The sequence below is a fragment of the Nilaparvata lugens genome, chromosome 4 (assembly GCF_014356525.2).
Source record: "Nilaparvata lugens isolate BPH chromosome 4, ASM1435652v1, whole genome shotgun sequence".
NCBI lineage: Eukaryota > Metazoa > Arthropoda > Insecta > Hemiptera > Delphacidae > Nilaparvata > Nilaparvata lugens.
The window spans coordinates 29,085,546-29,103,849 of NC_052507.1; the positions used below are offsets into that span (position 1 = coordinate 29,085,546).

The following is an 18,304-nucleotide window of genomic DNA, read 5'->3' on the forward strand; positions in this document are numbered from 1 at the left end:
CAATCCAGAGAAGACAAACAATACTCCTCACACGAACAAAACTTCATTCTCGCACCCTTTCTCTCACACACATTCACTCTCTCTCTCTCCCTCGCATACAGTTTGGTAGAGAGTTAGTGGGGAGGATATTTTTAATATTCTTTCCGAAGAATGGACATTGATATGTTCAAAGCTCCGCCAATTTATGTAGATGCATAACAATATAATTATCTATAGTTAATATATTACAAGTTACTTTTTCATATCATATACAGTTCAATAATTATTTTCTTAGTCTATATTATGTAAATTCATCTATAATTTTGCTGTATTGTAAGCTATTGTATATAAGTGTATAAGCCAGTGTATATTGTAATCTACATAAATAAAGTACTCAATCAATCAATCTCTTACTAGCCACCCTTAGTACAAAGTGGCAACAGTGTTGGAAAAGGAGTGTGGTGGTGTCAAGAGGAAACTTCGACCTTGAGAGGCCCATTTTCGCTTGGGCGACTATAGTGGACAGCCCACCTTAGACGTTGGTTAGATTAGGTTAGGTGAAGTGATATGATCACCAAAACTCCGTACAAAATTACTTTTGACTTGGGAGGGACATGCGCAGCAGAGAAGCCATACAGCGGTATGGATACAACGGCGGCGATGTTACCGTTCTTAATCGGCCAGCATTCCCTAATCTCTAGTGAGTATTCAAGCACTCATGTTAAACTTACGAAGTTTCCTCTCTGAAAACATTGAGTCGACTGAGTCTAATCGACAAATTGGCAACTGCGCTTCTACCTATGACTCTATCCATCACTGTAATTTGCTGATCTCCCTCCATTTCTCTGTGCATATTCCTCCAAGTCAAAATTTATTTTGTAAGGGGTATAGTTGGGTGATCACCCTTCAGTCTGCTAGCACTACCTGGTCGTGGGTTTGACTGCCGTTGGTAGGCATGGACGTTTGATAATCTCAACAAATCACCCTAGCACTTTCTATTGCCCACGAACAAGAAAAAAAGCTCCTTTAGGCATGAAAAAATGTACATTTTGTTACATGTGAATGAACATCTAAACAATGATTACAATGACGATTCTGAGACTTGGAAATGTAGAGCAGTTAATGAATAAACTAATTACGGCAACTCACCTGTTCTGTATGATCTTTAGGCTCCAATTTACACAGAAGATGGTACAAATGAAGAACGGGGCCTGGCTCTAGATTCTTTATCAACGGTGGCAGAAGATCCTGGACCTGCTTGCTGCAATGCTTCAGTTGAGCTGCCTGCCAAATTATGTCGATATGCTCGTTCGTTATTTTGCACTCCATTGCCAAGAAGTTCAAGATTACATGGCTTTGTTTGATAACCTGAAACACAGGAGACATTATTTCAAATGAATAAGCATGAAGATTGATAATGTACAAGAAATAGGGAAATGAGTATATTTTTCGACAAAAAATATTTGTGTATAATAACAGTAACCAGTCAAAATAAAATGCAAAGAGTTACTCGATTCTAAACCATGAAATGGAGACAGAGATTGATTGGTTAGAAATGCAAACTTATTTCATCTTCAGAAAAATTTCATTAAAACAGCTACTGAATATCAAACACAGAATCGCGTTCACTATTTTTCAGAAAGTTCATGACATCTGTTTTGCAACCAACCACTGACATTTCTTTATTTTACTTTTTGATTCTCAAATTCTCTCCTGAAAAATATATTACGTTAACTTGGCATTTCATATTTCTATGGTCGACGTCAATTAATATATTAGGTTGGGTAAGAAAATTGAGTTCATTGTTCAATTGAAAGTTTTTATTTATATGCCTAAATACTACGATCCTAATATTGTATTATTTCGTACTAGTCAATGTTACAAAATTCCAGTATATCTATTCTCCAATTATAATAGCCTACTGAATATTAATTTTATTGGAAACTTCTTTCTCTTCTATCTAACCATAGTATTTTACTATTACTATGATCACTTCCAGTTACAAGGTCGATTTATAACGTTAATATTGACGAGAATGATATGGAACTTGCCTGTCTTATTAGTAAATTTGTAAGTATTAAAAAAAATAAATAAAATTAGGATTATAATATGGCAACCTGTTTGTTCTTACCTCAACATGCAGATTTGGCCCAAATATGTGGGAGATGATATTGTTATCGATCAACCAGGATGCCAGATTTTGGCCTACACTCTCAACTTCAATGATATTCTCGCTGTTACACATGTCATTGAAGATGTTGATGTGATGGTTGATCTGAGCGATGCCAGCCAGCCGCATCGTCAACGTGGAAGAAATGAAATACTTGAAGGACAAGTTCAAGCCATCTCTGTCAAATGTGATTGGAGAATCCATCGGGTCTTTCACTGCAGTCCACATGAAATCTGAAAAAGTTAATTTCAAATTTTACTTTAGCTGCATCAAATTGAGAAAATAATTTTTAATTGACATTAAAATTCAAACAATACTTTGTAAGAAGATGCTTCACAATGAGTATTACCAAGGTCAGATAATTTTTCAACTCATTAGATGTAAAAGCAAGTAGTAAAAGTGAAAATTATCAAAAAGCATCTCTTTTTAGTGATGAAGACTTAATACTGAAGACTTAATAATGGCCAATAGGCCCGACCAGTGAAAAATTCTTTCAGTTCTTAATACCGGGTATGAAGTGAGCAGTAACTAAATTATATATCATTCTTAGCCACCCTTATAATAATTCAACTTTGTTTCAGTGATGAGCAAAAACAATAATTTATTAACTCATTCATTATCTGTGACACTTGAACTCAGAGGTTAGGATAGCTTAGAAAAGATGAACTTTATGAGGTAAGATAGAAAGATAGATAAATGTCTCAATGAAGTGAGGGATCATACAATAAAAACCACACTGGATGGAAATCGAACACAGGACCAGTGCGAACTGATTTTATGACAATTTAGAGTTTATTGGGTTATGAGATAGATAGATCATAAATGTCTCAATGAAGTGAGGGATGATACACTAAATTGCACTCTCAATGGAAATGGAAAACATAAATGGTGCATAAGATAGACTGACATAACTGGTGCACTGGATATTCATACCAGTGACCAGATACCAGTGACCAGTTACCGATTAGTCACCACTCACCAGTAACTGGTGACTGGTTCATAGGATAGTGAACTGAAGTAACAGTATTATAGTAACCAGTGACCAGTTACTGGTTAGTCACCACCAGTATAACTGGTGACCAGTGCATAGGATAGTGAACTGAAGAACTGTATTATAGTAACTGAAGTTACAACAATCTGGAGTTTAGGCTACTAGGCTAAGCCAATTCGCCAAATTTTCTTCAATTTCCAATGAAACCCAATCGCTTCATAACTGTTATTGACAACGATTACTGTTATTCAATGGATGATAGATTGAGTGAATGGTTTGCGTTCTGACCGGCCATAGATTTGATGCCCTGCGTCCTCAACTCCTTGTCGGCCATGTTGCACATGTAGCGCAGGACGCGCGACCGCAGCGGAATGAAGAGCTCCATGATGGTGCGGAAGTTGAGCCACAGCTTCAGGTTGCAGACGACGGCGATCATCGCGTGGGCCACCGCCACCGGAAGGCTGTGGTGCTCGAAGCAGCTCGTCATCGCCTGCACACCGCCACTCCTGCCAAAACAAAAGCAATCCCCATGCATTATAAATACAGCCAAAAAATATAGCATATAATTCCATCTCCACCTATTAGGAATACAAAACAGTATTAAAATATAGCATGGAATTATATATACACCTATTGGAAATAAAAAAACAGTAGGCAAATATAGCACAGAATTTGTATTTCTGTTGGGAATACAAAACAGTATTAAAATATAGCATGAAATTACATATCCATCAACTGGAAACACAAAGCAACCGGAAAATATAACATGGAATATCTCTCCACCATGGCTCTCTCTGGAGTAGTAGATAAGAATGAGAACGGCCTGAGGTAAGATAGAAAGATAGATAAATGTCTCAATGAAGTGAGGGATCATACAATAAAAACCACACTGGATGGAAATCGAACACAGGACCAGTGCGAACTGATTTTATGACAATTTAGAGTTTATTGGGTTATGAGATAGATAGATCATAAATGTCTCAATGAAGTGAGGGATCATACAATAAAAACCACACTGGATGGAAATCGAACACAGGACCAGTGCGAACTGATTTTATGACAATTTAGAGTTTATTGGGTTATGAGATAGATAGATCATAAATGTCTCAATGAAGTGAGGGATCATACAATAAAAACCACACTGGATGGAAATCGAACACAGGACCAGTGCGAACTGATTTTATGACAATTTAGAGTTTATTGGGTTATGAGATAGATAGATCATAAATGTCTCAATGAAGTGAGGGATCATACAATAAAAACCACACTGGATGGAAATCGAACACAGGACCAGTGCGAACTGATTTTATGACAATTTAGAGTTTATTGGGTTATGAGATAGATAGATCATAAATGTCTCAATGAAGTGAGGGATCATACAATAAAAACCACACTGGATGGAAATCGAACACAGGACCAGTGCGAACTGATTTTATGACAATTTAGAGTTTATTGGGTTATGAGATAGATAGATCATAAATGTCTCAATGAAGTGAGGGATCATACAATAAAAACCACACTGGATGGAAATCGAACACAGGACCAGTGCGAACTGATTTTATGACAATTTAGAGTTTATTGGGTTATGAGATAGATAGATCATAAATGTCTCAATGAAGTGAGGGATCATACAATAAAAACCACACTGGATGGAAATCGAACACAGGACCAGTGCGAACTGATTTTATGACAATTTAGAGTTTATTGGGTTATGAGATAGATAGATCATAAATGTCTCAATGAAGTGAGGGATCATACAATAAAAACCACACTGGATGGAAATCGAACACAGGACCAGTGCGAACTGATTTTATGACAATTTAGAGTTTATTGGGTTATGAGATAGATAGATCATAAATGTCTCAATGAAGTGAGGGATGATACACTAAATTGCACTCTCAATGGAAATGGAAAACATAAATGGTGCATAAGATAGACTGACATAACTGGTGCACTGGATATTCATACCAGTGACCAGATACCAGTGACCAGTTACCGATTAGTCACCACTCACCAGTAACTGGTGACTGGTTCATAGGATAGTGAACTGAAGTAACAGTATTATAGTAACCAGTGACCAGTTACTGGTAGGTCACCACCAGTATAACTGGTGACCAGTGCATAGGATAGTGAACTGAAGAACTGTATTATAGTAACTGAAGTTACAACAATCTGGAGTTTAGGCTACTAGGCTAAGCCAATTCGCCAAATTTTCTTCAATTTCCAATGAAACCCAATCGCTTCATAACTGTTATTGACAACGATTACTGTTATTCAATGGATGATAGATTGAGTGAATGGTTTGCGTTCTGACCGGCCATAGATTTGATGCCCTGCGTCCTCAACTCCTTGTCGGCCATGTTGCACATGTAGCGCAGGACGCGCGACCGCAGCGGAATGAAGAGCTCCATGATGGTGCGGAAGTTGAGCCACAGCTTCAGGTTGCAGACGACGGCGATCATCGCGTGGGCCACCGCCACCGGAAGGCTGTGGTGCTCGAAGCAGCTCGTCATCGCCTGCACACCGCCACTCCTGCCAAAACAAAAGCAATCCCCATGCATTATAAATACAGCCAAAAAATATAGCATATAATTCCATCTCCACCTATTAGGAATACAAAACAGTATTAAAATATAGCATGGAATTATATATACACCTATTGGAAATAAAAAAAACAGTAGGCAAATATAGCACAGAATTTGTATTTCTGTGGAATACGTGAATATATTTTTCTTGTTCGACATGATTTCTCAAGGAACGCGTAGCAAGCAGCTAACCGGCAAAGATAAGGCTCAAGGCAACAACAGCCCGGCCGGAGCTCCTCGACCCCGCTCCTCCTCATCATCCACCAGTGAGGGGCCGGCTTGCGGAAAACAGCTGATTCGGGACACAATATCTGAATTTCTTGCGGAGGACAATCAATTCGACAATATTGTTGAACGATTGTTTGAAAAGTTTTCTGCCAGGCTGGAGGAATCAGTGACGGCAGCTATTAGTGTTAAATTCGAAACCAGGTTTGCGGAGGCAGAGAAGAAGATTGCCACATTAACCGCTCAAGTAGACAATATGAAAAAATTGTCTGCGGTACAAGTTGACGAGTTGGAGCAGTATCAACGGAGAAATAGCGTGCGAATTTTTGGGTTGCCAGAGGAGGGAGGTGAAAACGTTTCAAGCATTGTTACGGACTTCTTCCGCACCAGGCTCAATAAGGAGATCGACGTTGCGTCAATCGACAGATGTCATCGCGTTGGCCGACGTATGGTGACTGATGCTCAACAACAACCACGACCGAGAGCAGTACTCGTGAAATTCATCAGTTACCAGACGAAAAGAGCCGTCCTGACCGATCGGCGCAAATTGAAAGGGACGGGATTGACGATACGCGAGGACCTGACACAGAGACGAAACGACTTCTATCGCAGCGTAGCCAGGAGAGTTGGAGTGCGAAATGTATGGACCGTTGATGGACGCGTGATCTGGAGGGAGAATGGTAATGTAATGTCTGGCGGATGGGAGCAGACGCTTGATAGACTTACCTGACATAGTATAAGCACACTAAAACAATAATAAGCATAGCGTTGAAGTGCTCTGAATAATTCGGTGAATGATGGACAATGATCATTAGGTTAAACTCATTTTATTTTTCTTTATAATATTGTAGTATATTTTTCGTCTTATTTATTTTCTGATATTGTTTTTCTCCGTATGATTCAAAAAATCATACGCATATGGCATTAAAACATTTTTATTTTTTTTTCACAATGATGAGAATTTGCATTAATAATTAATAATTGGTATGAAAGATGCGTCTGAGACATGTTTGTGAATGAGTGAGAGAGATTCGTGTGGGAGAGATTATGAGATGTACAAGATTTTATGCTAGATATTTATGAGAGGTTGACCTGCATTACATTTTTTGTGCATTTCTTCTTGGGTAGTTATTCGTCCAATTCATTTGGTACGATTGGAATCAATCTGTATTTTCATTCGTGCTCTTATTGAAAGACAGTAACTGCAATCAGCCTACTTATCTGCCGTAGTGTTGTTTATCTCATTCTGCCAATACATCTTATCATTATTTATCGCAAAGTGCACTATAGAGCGAGGTATATCTTCTATTATTTATTTTATTTTCTGTCGATTACTTTTCTGGCTATCCATCATATCTGCTGATCACAGACATAATAAAGAAATATATTTATGTTCTGGATGAGCTTTTTTTTCTCATGTTCTATACTATTGAATTCACTATCATTTTTCTTTTTATGTCATGAGCGGAGTTTGCTATAATGTTTTTATTGTGGGTACCGAGTCTTATTAGTTCTGTTAATAAAGTTAGTTGTTTTTCTCATATCACTTTCAGATAATACCTACCCAGGTAGATTAGTATCTAAACCCGATTGTTGTTATTTGATTTGTTGAATTTTATCAAACAGGGGCTGAAGTTATAGGCCTGTAATAGTTTTGTTCACTTATTATTTGATATTGATTTAAATCAATTTGAATTTATCGTTTAATACCGGCCCAGAGTAATGGGTGTGAGTATTATCGTCAGTATTGGTACATATATTTTTTTTGTAAGTATGTTTGGATGTGCATGTATGATTGAAAGTATGAATGTGAAAGTTAAACTGCCTCTCGTTACTTATAGCTTGCGATTGCTCTCACTCAGATGCGGTTGCGGACTGCAGCTCTCGTTAAAGAACAGCTATGAGTGCTGTAGATGACCGATCTGCCGCGTCGGACACCAAATGTTTGCTTCAAAATAAACTACAGCCCTTTTCTGGTTTTCTTAAGATAGCTCATGTTAATGCACAGTCTGTTGGTGGTCACATTGACGAATTCAGGTATATTTTTGAGTCGAATCAGTGCGATGTGGTCCTGGTGTGTGAAACATGGTTGAAGCCATTTGTGTCATCACGAGGAGTTGATTTGGATGGTTACACTCTTGTTAGGAACGACCGATTGCATAAGGGTGGAGGAGGAGTGGCGGCATATGTTAGAAGCGAACTGAAGCCAGTCTCGAAGTTCAAATCTGATACATCTAGAGCTAATAAGCCAGAATATTTGTTTTTAGAAATAACTGTTTCAAGACAGAAAATTTTGTTAGCTGTCTGTTATAGACCGCCTCACATAGGCTTTATGGATGAGTTTGAAGAGGGTCTTACGCAGTGTATGGCCAATTATAACCATGTTATTGTTATGGGAGACTTCAACACAGACTTGTTAGGACCGGCTACTTTTGACAGAACACAACTGACGACAATATTTGACTCATGCAACCTGACTCTGCTCCGTCTGGAGGCCACCCACCATACGGCTACATCCCATACCCTCCTTGATCTAATAGTAGTCTCTAATCCCAAATTGGTAAGAACTCATGGACAGATCCCAGCTCCCGGACTTTCTGGACATGATCTAATATATTGCGTGTACACCATTAAGCCCCCCAAAATGAAGCCAAAAATAATCAAGTATTATGACTACAAAAATATAGATAGTACAGCATTATTCCAAGAGACAATTCACATGCCCTGGGAAGGAATTTACTACACTAATAATATCAATAACATCCTTTTAATAATAGTCAATAATCTACAATATCTCTTCAATAAATATGTTCCCTTAAGGAAAAGACGTGTCACCAGGACACCAGCTCCATGGATTACTCAGGATATCAAACAATTAATGAAAGAACGAGATAGACTATGTACACTGGCCAGACGAACACACAATACAAATACTTTTGACGAATACAAAGCAAAAAGAAATAGATGTAAACAGTTAATTAGAAATTCCAAAAGTCAATATTTCAAAAATTTGTTAAACTCTAATAGATCAATGGCTTCCAAATGGCGCGCTTTAAAGTCTCTCGGGGCAGGCAAGGATAAGTCCAAGTTGGTGGTCAGACATACTGTTGAAGAATTGAACTGTCACTTCTCTCAGGTTCCGGTGAGTTTGGATTTGGCCTATGAGTATTCTAATAATTATGAGGTGTTACGGTGCGATGATGAGTTTCACTTGGCAGCAGTAACGCAGATGGATGTCATTAGATCAATCTGTGATATTAAGAGTAATGCTGTCGGCGCCGATGCACTTCCAGTGAGATTCATCAAACTAATTCTGCCTCTCATTTCTCCGTTTATCACACATTTATACAATACTTCATTTATGACCTCCAGCTTCCCATCTGCATTCAAATTTTCCATGATCATTCCATTCAACAAAGTTCCTGATCCCACTTCTCCTTCTGATTATCGGCCGGTCGGCATACTGTCTGTCTTGTCTAAGGGTCAGGAGAGGCTTGCTCATAAGCAAATGAGCGGCTATATTACTCGGAAAGGAATCATCAGCGAACATCAGTCTGGATTCCGAGGAGGACACAGCACCACATCAGCTTTGCTCTGTGTTTCAGATGACATTCGAATGGCCATGGATAGGAGACAGTCTACACTGGTGGTGTTGATTGACTTGAGCAAGGCATTCGATTGTATCTATCACCCGCTGCTTTTGAAAAAACTGAAAAATTATGGTTTTTCTGAGAGAAGTGTGGCATGGGTGAGGTCATACCTTCTTGACAGACAGCAGTGTGTTCGATTGGACAGCACGTCTCGATGGAGGGTGGTCAACAGGGGGGTACCTCAGGGTTCAGTTTTGGGACCACTACTGTTTAGTTTGTATGTAAATGACGTAACTGACCGACTCAGACACTCCAGATATCATCTTTATGCAGACGACCTACAGATTTATAGACATTTCAAGACTGATAACTTTGGTGAAGCAGTTACTCTCATGAATGAGGATCTGACTGCTGTCTCACTCTGGACAGCACAGCATGGATTGAAAATTAATGAATCAAAATCCAAAACAATCGTTATAGGTAATAGGAGACTTTTGAACCAACTTGACTTTAACCATGGACCTTTCATCGAAATTAACTCTCATAGACTGGATTATAGTGAAAACATTACAAACTTAGGACTTACATTTAACAGACATCTAGACTGGACTGAACAAGTGACAAAGACTTGCAACAGGGTCTTTGCAGGCATTCACTCACTGAAGAGAATTGGAGCTGTTATCCCCTTACGGGAGAGAATAATGCTTGTGAAGACCTTGATATTTCCGCATTTCCATTATGGAGATGTGGTCATACAGGACATGACAGTGACTCTTTCTGAAAGACTGCAAAGGGCTCAGAACTACTGCGTGAGATTCGTCTTTGGCCTTGAAAGGGACGTCCACATAAGCCCTTACATCACTCAGATGGGTATTTTGAAGCTTCGAGACAGCAGAATTTATCATGTGCTGATGCTCCTCCACAAGGTTCTGGCAACTGGGTCTCCTCTCTACTTGAGTCAGAAATTTCAATTCCTCGCAGGAAACAATAAGGTACAGATAAGCGTAGCATCAGCTGATGAAAAACTATGTGACGCTCAAGTCTGTACGCAATAGGTCTGGCCACTAACGGTTGAACGTGCTTGCACATACACTAAATCAGCGAGAGGTTTCCAACATAAAATAAACAACCAATAACAATAAATAAACCACTGGAAAATCACAATTTCTATTGATAGAAAAATAATTCAATCCCAAATAGAGCAGCAGCGAAGGAAAAATAAACAACAAATTGGGAATACAAAAACCAAACTCAAAAAATTTTGCCTTAAGCGTTGTGTTGGTTGTGATCACAGCTGTAATGACAAAACAACGTAAGTCAACTATGTATGCGCATGCTCGTTCAACCGTTAGTGGCCAGCCCAAAAAATATAAAGCGGTAAATATAGCAACGGATTCATTCTATAGTGAGGTCCACGTTATAAGGGCAGTATTTGATTAACATTGGTGTTGCTATCCTTGTCTCTCATGAAATGCTCACACTTGTTCATTTTCTATTTGTTATTGTATATGAATGTGAGTAAAAAATGATGACACTATTTAAATTCAATATCATCAAGTTTGAATTTAATTAAAACGTACTTTCCTATTTAATATGTTCAATTAATTTGATGTATTGATCGAAAGCTTGTTGCAAACAAAGTCTGTAAACAAGCTGTTTAAAAATGTGATCCATTAATAATCATAGTAACCTCATCTCTTGTATTTATGTTTGTTATTGTATGAATAAGGGAGAGGCCACATGATGCGACAGGGGAGGAAGCTCTCCGATTGGTGTATCGAGTGAGCTACCTGCCCAGCCAATTGGACAGCTCCTGTCCTGTGGTGCCGAAAAAAAACACCTCATGTGGTCTCACACTAAGAGTGAAAAATTATAGCTTATTTTGCTATTATAAATTTATTAGTCAACCATTAATTTCTAATTGAATCTAAACTTATGTTTCAGTTGAATAGTTTTTTATTGCTGGACTGAAGTTTCCAGCTCATGAATTGACTTTGAGAGCCATTTTCCCAGGTAAAAAATATGGCTTCTCCTAGCCATATTGCAATCGAATTATCAAAAATCCATTAGTTAGTCTTACTATAGTGAGGTCCACGTTATAATGGCAGTGGAGAAAGATAGAGATCAACGTTGCCGATCCTTGTCAATGCTTTCTACAGACGGTAGCTGATACAGGTTTATTAACTGTTCATTCTCGTTTAAAATAATGAATTATATTTTATTAAGCAAGAAACTATATTTTTCAATAATTTTATAATGAATTTTCATAATTATTATGAAATATTTTGTTAATTAATTATTAACTCTACATTGTTGAAAGACGATCTGACGTCTTTCAACAGAGCAAACACAGCAAAGCGAGAAAGAGATAGCGCTATCTGCTTTGTTGAATGACAGACAAGGATAGCAATAGCAAAGCCAATCAAACACAGCCATTATATCGTGGACCTCACTATAGATGCTGTATAATTTCTATGACTCACCGACAGAAGAGCGACACGTTCCTAAGAAGATGTATGGGAATTTCGAGATCATGGAGATCACAGAAGACATTGAGGGCGGCAGCTTCCTGCTGAGTCAACTCCTCCATTTTGTTCTGAACGGCTTGTTTGTAGGCGGCGTACAGAGGAAAGTTCAACTGAAACACTTTGGACAGAAAGTGAAGCAGCTTCTCCATTTCTGCAATCGTCCACAGCTCGGAATCCTTCTTCTCTTCCTCATTCTCTTCTTCTTCTTCTTCTACACCTTCGCCAACTTTCTTGTCACCTTCGTCTGGTTTTTTATCACCATCCTTCTTCTCTGCACTCCCACTTTCTGCTTTTTCTCCTCCACCAGTATCTACGTCACTTTTCGCATCTGATTTCTCTTCTGGAAGAAAATCAACAATACTAAATGAAATTGAATGGGCTTACACAATGTTGAAATAAAAATACAATAACTTATTTCAACTTATTGTTAACATATCCAACTTGAACCTACTTATACGTAAATTATTTTTTATATTCATTATTTAATTGATTCAATTAGAAATTTAGTTGCTGTTTAGACCTACTACTTATGTTCTTTTTTGAATGCAATTTTAATATTGATAGATGAAAAATGTATAGTTAAATTGAAAAAATTTCAATGAAGATTTGAACAAATAGGCTACGGTACAATAATAATTTAGGAGTAAAGGCTTTGCAGATTAAAGTTAAAGGTTATAATAATTTTTATTAGCTACATTATTGATATCCCAATGAATTAATGTGAGGTGCTCTACAACTCTACAGTATATTTGAGGATATTGATGCACTATCCCAGCTTGGGCAATACAATCTCTTGTCTGATTCCATACCCAATCAATTGGATAAATATTAAAAATATATAATTATTATGGAAAAAGCAGGCCCTAAAAAATAGTTTATGAAAATACTTTGTTCAGAACTCTGTACATTGAATACTTTATTTTATCTTCATTGCGATAGAAAACCACTAGGCTACTTATCTGTATTACTAATTGAAGTAATACAGTAAAAAAGTCTTATAACTACTATATCGATAAGCTCACCCAATGCAAAAAAACAATTTTTTAAAGAAGAAATAAATAAAGATAGGAGTATTGCCTATACCTGGTGAACTGGTTTTGGGTGTCTCGTCTTTCTCCATCTCACTACATTCTGGGGATTCTTCAAGCTCCACAATTTTAACTTTTCCAGGGTTTTTATTGAAACGCTTGTTCTTCTTTTCGTCTCCGGATGAGTCATCTTCATCAATGCGCTTGGCTATACTAGTTCTTATAATATCCTCCCCTTTGTAGGCCTTCAACTGTTTAACGACTAATAAAACGATATTTTGCGTTATCCAATGAAATTTATCGTAGTTCTTCGGATCTCTAAAGCAGCAGATGCATTGCCTGTAAAAATAAAGATTAATTGAATAAACAAGACAAGGTAAACTGTATAAAACTGTATGGTTAATTATTATTGTACCACATACAATGAAGAGGAAAGTTTAAAGCAATAGTAGAAATACCACATACTATAATGTTAAGGTACGTTATAAATGTTGAAGATTTAAAAAAAGAACATCTAGAATAGAACTGCAGCTTTAAAGTTTCAATAAGACTACTAATAGCTCTTATAAATTAATGAAACAAATGTTAGGTCGTTGATGATCTTATTCTCGAGCTCTAAATTTTATTGAAAATTCAAGACGCTACACAAAACCAGTAGGCCTAGGTAACTCATGCTAAAAAGGACATAATAAGATCTGTACTAAAGCTGTGCTCCATATTCAAAATTCAATAAATAATGAAGTAAGTGAAGTCAAAATATGGTCCACACTGTATATGTATAGATACTACGGTATTAGGTCGAACTAAAAAGAAATTATAAGCTATTATGAATTTACAAAAAAAATCAGTTAATTATTTCAAGTTTACCTTTGAAACCATGATTGCATAAAAGAAAATACTTTTTCTATTTCTGCTTTCCTCAGTAATGGATGGTCTCCATCTTGTTTTGTCAACTTCTCCTTTTCTGGAACTGAAAATCAAATATGAGATTATTGGTAAAAATAATCATAATAATTGGTAATAAATAATATTCTTGCTAAAATTTTTAATATGCCGCTATTCTGTTTCTAAGAAGGTTAGGGAGCTAAAATTTTCCCAGAATATTTTTGTAGCACCTACTTTAGAACTGTGCAAAATTTAAAAAAGTTCGGTGCAAAAATGGGCACTTAATATAAAATCAAACGTGTAAACCTTTCCGTGGGACACGGAGTATATGTGCTAGAGTTCCAAACATCAAAAATATGATTCTCAGACCTTTAATAATAGCTTCAGTTGACATATCTGGACAAGGTATTGTTAGCGGAAGTCTGGAGAATTCGTCAATAATAGATAGAATGTAATTATTCTTGGTCTTGGGATGGGGTCTTTGAAATTCAAGTTTGGTCGTTCAAAAGGTGCAGTGGCTTTCATAAGTGTTCCTTTGTGGTTGTAAAGTTTCGGTTTCATTTCAGCACAAACTCGACATTGGTTCACAACTTGTCGCACTTCATTGATAAAGGGAGATTTTTTTACTTCTTACCCAGTGATGGAATCACTGTGTTTTCAAGAGTGTTTCATGGTATTTTCGGAGATTTGCTATTCCGTTTGTTGAATTAGCGCACATTTGAGATAACGCGTCTGCTGTTACATTTTCTTTTCCAGGGCGATAAGTGAAACAAGAGAGTTCAAGTCGCCAACGCTGGATTTTTTCATTCTTGATTTTACTCTGGTGATGTTTGGAAAATATGAATGAAACCGATCTTTGATCTGTTACAAGTTGTAAATGTCGCATTAGAAGGTTGTAGCGCCATCTTCTAACAGCTTCAATTATAGCATAAGCTTCTCTTTCGATCGCCGGGTGGTTTCGTTCTGTTGATGATAATGCGTGGGAGAAGAAGGCAACAGGTTTCCCCAATTGTGACAGATGACGCGTCAGTCTCCACAACAAATGGAGCTTCTGGATCCATAGAATCGACTATTGCATCAATAAATAGATTGTTTCATTGACTCAAACGATAATTTAGCAGATCGAGTAAGTGGGAATGTAGCTTGAACTAGAGGTTGATCTTATCAGAGAAATTAGGAATAAATTTGGAATAAAAGAAAACATACTAAGTACTCTTTTCATAGACGCAGCATTTTTGGAGAGGGTGGAAGGATTTTAATGATTCTAACCTGTTAGGATCAGGATGATAGTCTTGTCTTTTATAATATAACCAAGAAAGTCTATTTCAGATTTTGCAAAATAACTCTTTTCTATATTTTATAGTTAATGTATATTTTTGTACAGCACTCATGAAGTTTACCAAGTTTTTATCATGTTTTTCTGTTGTGGTTCCACGAATAGTTAACATCATCAAGATAAGCAAAACTAGGCTACTTGAAAGGTTTTCTTTTCTAATAATATCATCAATCACCCTTTAGAATGCAGAAACTCCGTTTGTCACTCAAAATGGAATTAGTTTGAATTGGTAGAGTTGGCCAGCTTCTTCAAAAGCAGTTATATATAATCACAACTTTGGATTGGTTTTTGATGGTATGCGCAGTATACTGAATACTGAGTACCTGGCTACTTTCTCAACTATTTCTTCTAGATTTGGCAGAGGGTAATGCATTAGGGGGATTAAATTTTTTAACAAGTAAATTTGGAGAGTAAATTGTTCACCATTCGCTTTTTAAGATTATCACTTTATGTTATGAGCACCTGTGCTCTTCAAGGATTGGAGATCCTACTTGATTCTATGATATTTTCTTTGATCAGTTCATCTACTTCATGAGTGATAAAGTCCATATCAGGTCAGCATATCAAGTCTTGATCGTGTAATGATTGGTCTAGTATTTGGAGGAATATGTTGGAACAGTAAGGCATGTTTGACTAAGGCAGTCATAAGGTTACATACTTCTAGAGGTTCTTTCGATCCATTAAAAGACATAGGTAGACTTGAGTGATTAGATAATATATCATGTCCTAGAAATATATCACGTCAGAGGTCTGGGAGAACGAGCAAGGTTACATTGTCGTGTTTATGATCAATAATTGAAATATTCACTTAACATTGGCCAGTAACCGTTGAGTGAAGGAAAGTGAAAGCCATACATATCTGATCTCTACCTGGAGATCTGTAATTTTAGGTCTCTAGCTAGTTGTTTATTGACAAAACTACAGGAACTACTATTGTTAATAAATAAAGCAGCTACTCTAAAATCATGCGGGTACAGTAACTTTGCGAAGTCCAAAATGTGATGAATTGCAAGTTTAAGCAACATATGCTTGAATTGGATCAGTATAGTAAGTTATAGACAGACAGAAAATTCATCAGATGATGACATCATCTAATGTTGTCATATTATACCGTATTGATTACTATATCACTGATAATATTAATTTCTATTTCTTGGAGTATCATAAAAATTAAAACAATTTCAAGAAAGAGGAGCAGAGAGTAAAGACATAATATATATTCGTTTAGAAAGTTAATAAGTAGAATTAAATATGAGTCATTGGTAGAAATTTAGTTAATTTATAAAAATTAGCCATTGTCTAATACACAAGTGAATTGAGACGCAAAATTTAATATAACCTCAAAACAAACCTGACATTATTTGAAGTCTACAAGTTAGGCTATCTTATTATAGTTATACCATGGATAAAATAATGAATACTAGGCTAATGTAAGCCAAGTACATTAACAACTAAAATACGGTACTAGAAGAAAAATAAATAAAAATAGCCTAGTTTGTTCTTTTTTAGTTACGGTATTGTGAGTTATGTATTTTCAGAAAAAACAGCATAAATCTTAGTATTTCTTTAGCAATAGAATTGTAATTTGATATATAGTAAATACATTTTTAAACTAACAAAAACAACATTCTTAGTCATTAAATGTATAAAGGCAAGCATTTACTTCAACTGAACCAAGCACATAAAAGATACGTCCATAGAACATAAACAAATAGTAGTTGACCAGTTTTTGTGCTATCAAACTGGTACTTTGGTAAAGATTAGAGAGCTATAACAAACTATTCTACACAAAATACCAAAACTGTGAACATAATTTGTATGTATAGGTATCAAATTAATGTTTTATTAGTAAAAAATGGGTCATTTCACTTATAAATTGATGGAAAAGTAGCAAAATTGGCGAGTATGTACCAGCTCAGTGGGTCCATAAAAAGTGAACACTTACTTGAATTCAGCAATTCTGAAAATTCGGTGCATGCCTCACACATTGTGAAGACAAAACATTCGAAGTTTTATCACACAGTAAAAATATCAATGCTAAATTTATTATCATCGATATTGAAGAATTATTTTACAATAAACGACCAACATAAGAATTTTCATGGCAGCCAACACTACCAATGCCAACACAACAATACAAAATACAAAAGGAAAACTCCTATAAACATATTAGTTTGTTCAGTTGGTATACTGTTTCTACAAATTCACTCATTTGAATACCTTTTTGAGTGTTTTGTGTATGGACGATCTACTTTCTTATAATCGGTTCTACGTCTTAGGAGTTGACTAGACTTCCAAGTCTCTGAAATAATACTGAAAGTAGTGAATATCGAAAAGTTTAGGGCTATAGTGAGGTCCACGTTATAATGACAGTATTTAATCAACTTTGGTTTTGCTATCCTTGTCTATTATTCGACAAAGCCGGTGGTACTCTCCTTTTCTAGGTCCACAACGATGCCAATTATGTTTTTGATAGTGTAGAAATATAATCAATTAATGAAGAGAATCGGCATCGCTATTCTTCTATCTTTATCCTCTGCCATTATAACGTGGACCTCACTATAGGAATGGGTACCCTGTAAATACAAAAAAATTGTTCTGCTTCTAGTATTCTTATGAAACTGGAATTGATACTGCGATTTTAAGAAGTCAAGTTTTAGAATTGTTTTGCTTTTAGAAAGGTTGAATGACAACCCTGAAAGAGTCAAGAGGGAAAAGCAACACACTTATCTATAGGGAGATTCACGTAATACCTACAGATAGGATTCAACACCCGATAAACTATGGGTTGACCTTTGAAGTCTTTGGTCTACTAACGTTGACTTAGTAGGTCTCCAAGATGACTTACCCGATGCGCAAGTTGAGGAGCATTGTGCTAAGAAGCTACCTGGTGACTGCGTACTATGCTTTGTTCCACAGTCATATTAAGTATGGGATTGTGCTGTGGGGACATGTGGGTTGTTGTGAGGGGATTCTGCTTTTCAGAA

General features: G+C 36.6%; 1 protein-coding gene across 5 annotated transcripts in view; it reads right to left on the reverse strand.

Moving 5' to 3' along the window:
* Positions 1–17,434, reverse strand: part of LOC111046519 (ubiquitin carboxyl-terminal hydrolase 34) — a 101,240-nt gene extending 83,806 nt beyond the window's left edge. For 4 of the 5 annotated variants that reach the window (XM_039427288.1, XM_039427289.1, XM_039427286.1 and 1 more), the window contains exons 1-7: positions 17,263–17,434; positions 13,964–14,066; positions 13,152–13,435; positions 12,024–12,408; positions 5,455–5,672; positions 2,111–2,382; positions 1,129–1,347 (exon numbers count right to left, since the gene is read on the reverse strand). In XM_039427288.1, the coding sequence (XP_039283222.1) occupies positions 1,129–1,347; positions 2,111–2,382; positions 5,455–5,672; positions 12,024–12,408; positions 13,152–13,435; positions 13,964–14,066; positions 17,263–17,305 (1,524 nt within the window). In that variant the 5' untranslated portion in view covers positions 17,306–17,434. Of the gene's footprint in view, positions 1–1,128; positions 1,348–2,110; positions 2,383–3,428; positions 3,642–5,454; positions 5,673–12,023; positions 12,409–13,151; positions 13,436–13,963; positions 14,067–17,262 lie in introns of those variants that run through there. The other variant, XM_039427290.1, reaches the window with a different exon arrangement.
* Between the last annotated feature and the right edge of the window lie 870 nt (positions 17,435–18,304).